This window comes from Garra rufa, chromosome 11, assembly GCF_049309525.1.
Source record: "Garra rufa chromosome 11, GarRuf1.0, whole genome shotgun sequence".
Taxonomy (NCBI): domain Eukaryota; kingdom Metazoa; phylum Chordata; class Actinopteri; order Cypriniformes; family Cyprinidae; genus Garra; species Garra rufa.
Window position 1 is genome coordinate 49,128,131 of NC_133371.1, and position 10,241 is coordinate 49,138,371.

The following is a 10,241-nucleotide window of genomic DNA, read 5'->3' on the forward strand; positions in this document are numbered from 1 at the left end:
GTTTAGAGCTAATCAAGGATTTGTTTTTAAATCAAAATGTGTTGCACCACTTAATTTAAAACACATATCACTTACTTATCCTTCTTTACTCACTAACATGACGTTTTAAAATGTCCGCCATCTTTATAAATGGCCAGTGTTGGGGAAAGTTACTTTTAAAGTATTGCATTACAATTTTACCTTACTTCCTAAAAAAGTAACTACTTACGTTACTATTTATGGAAAGTAATGCATTACGTTACTTTTGCGTTACTTTTAAAATATGGGCAGGGCTTGATTTTTTTGTTTTTATAACATAAAAAAATCTAATGTTAAAGCATTTCACACCGAAAGTGAAATAAATTGACCTCAGGTTGAAAGAAAAGCACATTCCTGCAGGATAAGATCACACTTAGCTATAAAAAAATTAAACAGTGTTCATCTAATTTTTGCTTATTAGTATGGTTGGATCATCAAAGATTAGTAGCAAAGACACTGGTTAATAAAACAGGATATTTGTATTATTTAACATTTAATGATTGCAGGTTTGCATCATATATTGAATTTCGCTGTTTTTATTCATTTTGAGGAATACTGAGATGAATTAATGTATGTTCACATTTAGTCTAGAACTTTAATAACATCATGTTTACTCCTGATATCCCAACAGGAGATTTGTCAATTAATAATAAATGGGGAAAAAAGTAACTGGCGTTACTTATTGGAAAAAGTAACTCAGATATTTTCTTTGAAATTCAAAAGTAATGCGTTACTTTACTAGTTACTTCAAAAAAGTAATCTGATTATGTAACTCGCGTTACCCCAACACTGGGATGTAGAGAGATTTTTAACTAATTTCTCTTAAATTATTGTAAAAAATAAATAAATAAACTACAAGGATGATATAAACGTTATGACACCGTTTGAATGTAATAATAAATTGATTAAATAATGTATTGTGATTTTACAGCAGTAAAGTATTCTGAAGTAAACTGGTTAGCGCGGCAATTTTTTAACGGTTGATTCAAAACTAAAAAAAAAAAAAAAACAGAGAAAAAAGAGAATCCAAACGAACTTTAGGTGTTTGAATATAAACGACGCGCTTGTACGAATATTCGCCTGATAACAGGTGTTCTGTTGTGATTATCAGAATTAATACATTTCACCTGAGTATTATTTAAAGCAGTCGCCGCCGTCGTGACGAGTTTTTTTCCTCAGAATGAGCCGTTTAACGTTCACTTTGCATGATTTCGCTTCATTCTGAATCAACGGAACGTAACGGAGACTCAAACAAACAGGCGATGGAAGGTGAGTTTGAACCGTTTTGACGTTTCACAGCCTCTATGAGCTACACAGAACGATGAAAGTGAAAAAACTACAACTCCCAGAATGCATCAGTCGCACAAATGGCGGAATAATTCTTGGAGATGTTGATTCGGCGTGTTTCTGTCGCTGCGGTTCGCGGTTTAAACTGCGCTGGAGGTCAGCAGCTCTATAACAACACGACAAAACAGCGAAATAACCGATAATAACAGACTGAAGCGTGAAATGACAGCTGTTTAACTTCATTTCAGCAGTGGTGATTATTGGGTCACACATGACTCTTTTTACGCATAACGTGCTGGCTATGTTATGAATAACAGAATACAATGTGATATCACTTGACAAGGAGAAGGTAATGAATGTAATACATTTAGAAATGTGTTTGCTATATGATGTGCTTTACAGATTAATAGTGACAATAGCTACTACTTTAATCTTCTCCTGATTAGTGGTCGCCATAAGGCATCATCATCTAGTTTAATGACAATTGCACTTTTTTTTTTTTTTTTTTTTATAAAACGTTGCACATCCTGTTCTGACGTTGACACAGTACCCACCACTCAGAGCATTTCCCGCCGTACGAAAATTCGCGCTCAGCATCATTGTGGCGCGCTTCATTCATTCAGTCACCTCATATCTTCAGTGGTTTGTGCTGCTGTGTTCTGCTCGTCAGTAAAATGCCCTGCTCTGAAGTTACAGAAGCGGTTTCTCCGCAGAAGAGATGCAAGAGTGATGCGGTGAACGGACATGAACCGCTGGTGCTCAAATTCGCCAAACTGACAGAAAACGCCACGACGCCGAGCCGAGGATCGAACCGAGCCGCAGGGTTTGATCTGTACAGGTGAGACTCGACACTGGATCCGGAGCTGCTGCCAGATGAGCACACACACACAGATTCATGCTTATTTCTTATTTGCATGTTTTTTTCCTCTTGACTCTGTTTTTATCTTCTTTATATATTTGTAATTCTTCAACCTGCAGAAAACTATTTAGTTATAGGATACTGCTGCATTGGTGCATTTGATGAACTATTAGACACGAGGTGTTTTGTGCATGAGTGCACATGGTTGGCTTTATGCATTTCTCTTTTGCATTTTTTTTTTTTTCTTTTACGCTCTTAAATCCGTGTTTTAATACTTTTTGACTTGCGTTAACATTCACTGCGTGTTCTGCACACTGCTGATGTTTAGACTTGTGCATTGTGTTTCTCTTTAAGTTGGCTTGAGAAAACCAACCTACCGATCTGCTATTAAAGCTTACTATTATTATTCGTATGAGACTAAAAGTTTTAAATGCTACTCCTATACTTTTCAAGCTAGAACCACCAAACTCAGCCCAGCTCTACAGACTGATCTGACTTGGTGTGCTTTATCTTTTCAGACTGATCCGGCTTGCAGTTTGACTAAAATAAAATTATTAAAACTGTGGATAATCCCATAGATTTACATTGATTGAATGTTCAAATGAGCCAAGACTCTTCAAACTTCAACTGTCGAAATTCAAATCTCAACTGCCTGAATCCCTTGAGGCTAAAATGACTATATTAGAAGATTCCCTTCTAGAACCATTTCTAATCAATTCAGACTCATTTAAGCTTTCACTCTTGTTTCTGTTTATATCTATTTAGCCAAACATAGCAACTAGAATCATGCTAACAACATGCTAGTAACTTGCTAATCATGCTAGCAACATGTTAACATCATGCTACCAACAAATCAACATGCTAACTACATATTATGTTAGTACCAGAATTAACAGCATTTTAACTACATGCTAACCATGTTAACAATGTGTTAGGATCATGCTAGTACCTTTCTAATCATGTTAATAATTAGCTAATCATTTTAGAATCATGTTAAGTTGTTAATCATGTTAGCAACATGTTAGAATGATGTTTGTAACTTAATAATGTTAACATGCTAGTAACTTGCTAACATGCTAGAAACATATTAGCAACATGCTAATCATGCTAGTAACACGATTAACAACATTCTATCTTGTATTTGATGAGAACCGCATTTGTGTTTCAGTGCGTACGACTACAGCGTCGGGCCGATGGATAAAGCTCTGGTCAAGACCGACATCCAGATCGCGGTTCCACACGGATACTACGGTCGAGTCGGTGAGTGATGACAGAGCGGCAATCTCCTGCTCTCTCTGTTGAAACCGACACAGAAGTGGCTTAAAGGTGCCATAGAATGGAAAACTGTATTTACAACATATTTTTTTTTTTACCTTGGCATAGTTAAATAATAACAGTTGTGTACATGGACATGACATTCCATGAGTCTTGAACACCACCATTTCCTCCTTATATAAATCTGATGTTTGCAAAAGACAGAGAAGACTATGCTGATGATAGCGAATGATTTACAGATCCTGAGCATCACTGACAAACATCTGAACTTGTGGTGTTTTAAATTTTCCTCCATGTGCAGCTATTGAGATGAGCAGCTCTGTGAAACAGCCAATCACAGCTGAGCCCCTCATTAATATTCACGGACCTTCCAAATAAGGCAATAACAGAGCATTTCATTCTAGGGACAAATCCTAGGGTTGTAAATGGACTTGTAAAACAGTTTCTGGAGAGTTTTTGCCCTTTCCTATGCCATATAGCTTCTATGTAGATATCAGAAAACAATTTAAAATATTGTTTCAATGCATTCTATGGCACCTTTAAACTGCAATTCATCGACTGGCCGCTAGAGACTGGCTGCAAAAGGGAGTCAATCCCATAGACACCCACATGTTAAAATGGCCAACTTTACAGCAGAATAAATGTTTACAGCCTGGTACAAAAGTGGTTTTGGCCCTTCATGTCAACTGTGAGGGGGATGACTTTGTTTATAACTCATCCGTTTAAAGGAACACTCCACTCTTTTTGGAAATAGGCTCATTCTCCAACTCGAGTTAATAAGTTGAGTTTTACCGTTTTGAAATCCATTCAGCCGTTCTCCTGTTCTGGCGATATCACTTTTAGCATAGCTTAGCATAGATCATTGAATCCTATGAGACCAATAGCATCACGTTCAAAAATGACCAACGAGTTTCCATATTTGTCCTATTTAAAACTTGGCTCTTCTGTAGTTATATCGTGTTCTAAAACCGGCGGAAAATGTCTCTATTTCCACTTTGAATATTGAAAGAGTAGTCTACTTTGAATATGGCTGCATTTATTGTCTATTTTTGTTATTTGTTCTGTATTTTTTTTTTTTTTTTATTGATTCTGAGGCTTTCAGATACAGCCCATTTGATTTGTCTGGCAATTGGAATCAGCCATGAAGAATCAAGATCAGCGCATTACTAAAAAGAAATTGGGTGCTCCTAATTTTTTTTTTTTTTTTGATGCTCCTAACTTTTTGAAGTTTAATAGTAAACTTTTTGTTTAATAATATTTGTTTTATTAAAAAAAAAAGAAAGAAAAAAAAACAGACAAGGCAAGGAAATATTTAGTTTAAAAGATGCTCTTGAGTGTATGGTTACAATGTTTGAAAGAAATTCATTTTGTGTTTGCAGGTCTATGATAACAGCAAACCAGAAATCAGAATATCTGCTGAGATTAAGTAATTCATAGTGATTTAAAGTCAATTTTTGCAACTTCCTTGATATTTGTATTTTTTTTGCCTGAATTAGATTTAATTCGGATGACAGAATATCTATTACCTGTTTATTTTAGCATGATCATTACATATATAAATTTATTTAAAAAAAATAATAATAATAACAATAATAATTAAAGCATTTCTCTAGGGAAATGTAATATCGCAAGAAATATCGTTATCGCAATATTGAACACTAATATTGCATATTTTCCCAATATCGTGCAGCCCTAGTCTATGGTGATGACTACAGTCTGTAGTGTTGTTTCTTCATCTGATTCTGTGTTGTGTTGCAGCTCCTCGTTCGGGTCTGGCTGTGAAGCACTTCATTGATGTCGGCGGTATGTCACTCATCAGTCACCTCCTCCTCTGATATGAGAATGTGATGTTTTCCTGTGATATCACATGTGTGCTGTCTCTACAGCTGGTGTGGTGGACGAGGACTACAGGGGGAATCTGGGAGTTGTGCTCTTCAACTTCAACAAAGAGCCGTTTGAAGGTGAGACTGAGTTTGTGCAGGTCTGAATTCACCCGTCCACAAATGAAGGCCTGAAAAGAACAAAAATCAGAGCAGAAAGTCCATTTATAAATGTTCCATGCACATGCAAAATGAACACAACAAAACAGAGTTTATGGTTAATACAAGTACAATATCAGAAATATTAGAAAACCTGTTTTCCCATCTGACATGAAATTTATATTTTTGTTATTTTATTCAAATCCAATCATTTCTCCAAAACCTTGTTTTGTTTAAGGTCAATTTTGCTTTAAGAATTAGTTTATATTTGCACTGGAAAACAAGACAAAGATGCTGCTCTAAATGATGAGAATAGCTATGTTTTCGTCCAACAAGAAAAAAAGACAACAAAATCGTCAGTTCCTGATAAACTTCCACTAAATATCACTAAATAACTAAGGACTTTTTAAAATCCAAAATATTTCGGTTTCGTTCCAAAACTAAATGATTTTTATTACTATAAAATAATCAAAACGACGGCAGGGCCAGTGCATTAATTTCAGAATAACTAATAAGATGAGACAGACATCCAACAGAAGCCCTATGCACCGAATTCTGTAAAATGATTCTAAAATTACAAAGGAGAACACCCAATAACGCATGTAGGGCAGAATTAGGCCGATTCCCATTGATTATTAATATACAAAAAAGATCCCTCAAATTCTGGATGCATCTTAAATCGAGTCCCACAGAATCGCTACATTTGAAAGCGTTACAAACCCAAGAACTGAACCCCGAAAAAAGTCCCCTAAATCAGCTGGTTCTGAGACTCACTAACCTGACTGACTCTACTAACACTAACCAGCCTCAGACCAGGGGTCCGTTCTTCGTACCTCGCTAACTAAGTTAGCTGGATTTGATTGTTGACGATTTTGCGTGATCTTGGATCGTTCGGTTCTTCGAAGCTCATCCGCGACTTGCTGTCATAGTAACAGGTCCGTAAGTTTAAACCTGCTCGGGAGCAGGTTTATCTCATGTAAACAGGATTTAGGCTGCGCTCCTGACAGGTTATGATTGGTTGAAGTGGTGAGGTTACATCTGATTGGTTAAAGAGCACGACTGACACGGACTGACTCACGTGGGAAAAGAAAAGTATTTTGCAAGAAAGTGTAGAAAATAATTACGACAATTCACACACGAATGATGACCACAGCTACACACACACACATATATATATATATATATATATATATACTACCGTTCAAAAGTTTGGGGTCAGTACTTTTTTTTTTTTTTTTAAGAAATTAATACTTTTATTCACCAACGATGTATTAGGTTAATAATAAAAAAACATTAAAAGTTAATAATAAATAATTTACATTGTTATAAAAAAATATATATTTTAAATAAACACAGTTCTTATTAAACTTGTTATTCATGAAAAAAAAAATCATAGGTTCCAAAAAATATTTGCAGCACAACTGTTGATATTATTCAACATTGACCATTCTAATAATAAATCAGTATATTAGAATGATTTCTGAAGGATCATGTGACACTGAAGAATGGAGTAACAGCTGATGAAAATTCAGCTTTTCATCACAGGAATAAAATCTATTTTAAAGTATGTAAAAAAAAAACAACAACATTATTTTATATTGTAAAAACAATTTGCAATATTACTGTTTTTTCTGTATTTTTAATCAAATAAATGCAGTCTTGATGAGTCGAAGAGACTTCTTTAAAGACTATTACAAGTCTTTCTGACCCCAAACATTTAAATGGTAGTGTATAAAAAAAAATATATATAAATAAAATAACATATCAAGGGAAAAACATGTAACATGGGCAGCATTAACGCATTTAATTTGTTCACTACTTTTTGCCAGCCCTCTCTCCTTGCTTTTCCAGCCTTTGCAGTTTTCCCTTGCGTTTTAATTAAACTCTGAAACTCCTGAAATCCCTCAATCAAGAGTTCTTGCTCTGCTGCAGAAAAATACTGAGCGTGCTCCTTCGTCATGTTCGCCGACCAATCAAAGCGTTGCCAATCAATGTTTCTACTATCGATACGTAGCCCCTTTTAAGCCACCCAGTGATCTCAAATAACTTCATCCAGCTATACTAATCATCAACAACAGGTGCGTTCGGAGAACCGGAATAGCGAGCTCATAGTTAGCGCGATGATTTGATCTTGGATGTGTCATTTGATCTTGGATGTAGTAAGCGAGGTACGAAGAACGGACCCCTGCATTGCTTCTCACGCAAACATCAAAATAAATCAAATAATCAAACAATCTAAAAACGTATATCTGGAACATTGGGATCAAGAAACTAAATCACAAAGCAAACTACAATTATATCAAACTATACAATCAAATTCTGAATTGGAAGAATATCTTCAGAGTATTAGGGAGACAAAGCAGAGACCAATCCTGACCAAGTACAGGCTCAGTGAGCACCGTCTAGCCATCGAGACCGGCAGACACAAAAAGAGCTGGTTACCCAGAGAACAAATTTAAATCAATTAGAGACCTATATATATATATATAAATAAATTCACAAACATCATGAAAAAATTTACAGCAATGACTGAAGAGGAAAAAATAAAGATAATACTAGGAGAGGGACAGACAGCAGCATTGGCTGTGAGATATGTATGGATGTGCCACAACCTGAGAGACAGCAGGTGAATGTACAGTCGTGGCCAAAAGTTTTGAGAATTACATAAATATTGGAAATTGGAAAAGTTGCTGCTTAAGTTTTTATAATAGCAATTTGCATATACTCCAGAATGTTATGAAGAGTGATCAGATGAATTGCATAGTCCTTCTTTGCCATGAAAATCAACTTAATTCCGAAAAAAATCCTTTCCACTGCATTTCATTGGTGTCATTAAAGGACCTGCTGAGATCATTTCAGTAATGGTCTTGTTAACTCAGGTGAGAATGTTGACAAGCACAAGGCTGGAGATCATTATGTCAGGCTGATTGGGTTAGAATGGCAGACTTGACATGTTGAAAAGAGGGTGATGCTTGAAATCATTGTTCTTCCATTGTTAACCATGGTGACCTGCAAAGAAACGCGTGCGGCCATCATTGCGTCGCATAAAAATGGCTTCACAGGCAAGGATATTGTGGCTACTAAGATTGCATCTAAATCAACAATTTATAGGATCATCAAGAACTTCAAGGAAAGAGGTTCAATTCTTGTTAAGAAGGCTTCAGGGCGTCCAAGAAAGTCCAGCAAGCGCCAGGATGGTCTCCTAAAGAGGATTGAGCTGCGGGATCGGAGTGCCACCAGTGCAGAGCTTGCTCAGGAATGGCAGCAGGCAGGTGTGAGCGCATCTGAACACACAGTGAGGACAAGACTTTTGGAAGATGGCCTGGTGTCAAGAAAGGCAGCAAAGAAGCCACTTCTCTACAAAAAACCATCAGGGACAGATTGATCTTCTGCAAAAAGTATGGCGAATGGACTGCTGAGGACTGGGGCAAAGTCATATTCTCCGATGAAGCCTCTTTCCGATTGTTTGGGGCATCTGGAAAAAGGCTTGTCCGGAGAAGAAAAGGTGAGCGCTACCATCAGTCCTGTGTCATGCCAACAGTAAAGCATCCTGAGACCATTCATGTGTGGGGTTGCTTCTCATCCAAGGGAGTGGGCTCACTCACAATTTTGCCCAAAAACACAGCCATGAATAAAGAATGGTACCAAAACACCCTCCAACAGCAACTTCTTCCAACAATCCAACAACAGTTTGGTGAAGAACAATGCATTTTCCAGCACGATGGAGCACCGTGCCATAAGGCAAAAGTGATAACTAAGTGGCTCGGGGACCAAAATGTTGAAATTTTGGGTCCATGGCCTGGAAACTCCCCAGATCTTAATCCCATTGAGAACTTGTGGTCAATCCTCAAGAGGCGGGTGGACAAACAAAAACCCACTTTTTTTTTTTAAATGTGCATTTTTAGAATTTATGCACATCTTCACATTTCCATACAGAGATTTTTTTTTTTTTAAATTCAATATTCCAAAATGCACAAAAATAGGTGGATGGAAACACAGCTAATTACTTCTAGATAAGGTCTAGCTGAAATGCATGCATTTTTAAAACTATTTTATTGGTGTTTGCAGTGAAGAAAGGTGATCGTATCGCTCAGCTGATCTGTGAGAGAATCTGTTACCCAGAGCTGCAGGAGTTACAGGTAAAATTGACTTTAGTTTGCTTTAGTTGCTTCTATAAGAGCATCTGTTGATTTTACAACATCTTGTCTTGTTTCAGACGCTGGATGACACCGAGAGAGGAGCAGGAGGCTTTGGCTCCACTGGCACCAACTGAAAGTGTTACTGTATTAAATGCAATAAAATTTATAGTTTGTGAAATGTTCATTTCAAGGAGAGTCGTTTAATTATTTAATTTTGTCACTATAATGATGATATAATTGACTCTCAATGAAGTAAACAGGTGTTTGTACAAAACAAGCACAAATGTCTGGTACTGGTTTTTCTTCTTCTTTGACTTAAGACTACCTTTCACACAATATTGACCAAAAGCTCATTCTGCTTTCATCTGCAGTAACAAAAAAATGATAATATTGTTATAGTATTTCTACCCATCCAACTTTAAAAAAAAAAAATATATATATATATATTTTTGTTATACTCTTTGATGACATTGGTGGTAATTTAGTATATTTTGTCTACAAAAATTGCTTAACTCTTGTTCGGCTATATCAATATCAAATACTTGAGTCAATTATATAAACTTGTTTTCAGCACAGGTTTAGAGTTTTCTCAAAATTGATTGATTATTGGTCTCGTTTTTTGAGAGGCCAAAATTATTCAGAAGTAATGCTCATCACAGTCAAAAACTAAGGTGCATATACATT

General features: G+C 36.2%; 1 protein-coding gene across 1 annotated transcript; it reads left to right on the forward strand.

The window, feature by feature from the left end:
• The first annotated feature begins 1,380 nt into the window (after positions 1–1,380).
• On the forward strand, positions 1,381–9,741 carry LOC141345850 (deoxyuridine 5'-triphosphate nucleotidohydrolase-like). The gene is made up of 7 exons (XM_073850770.1): positions 1,381–1,461; positions 1,996–2,143; positions 3,333–3,424; positions 5,198–5,242; positions 5,326–5,400; positions 9,487–9,557; positions 9,635–9,741. The coding sequence occupies exons 1-7, from the start codon at positions 1,407–1,409 to the stop codon at positions 9,689–9,691; spliced, it is 543 nt and encodes a 180-aa protein (XP_073706871.1). The 5' UTR covers positions 1,381–1,406; the 3' UTR covers positions 9,692–9,741.
• Positions 9,742–10,241: the final 500 nt, after the last annotated feature.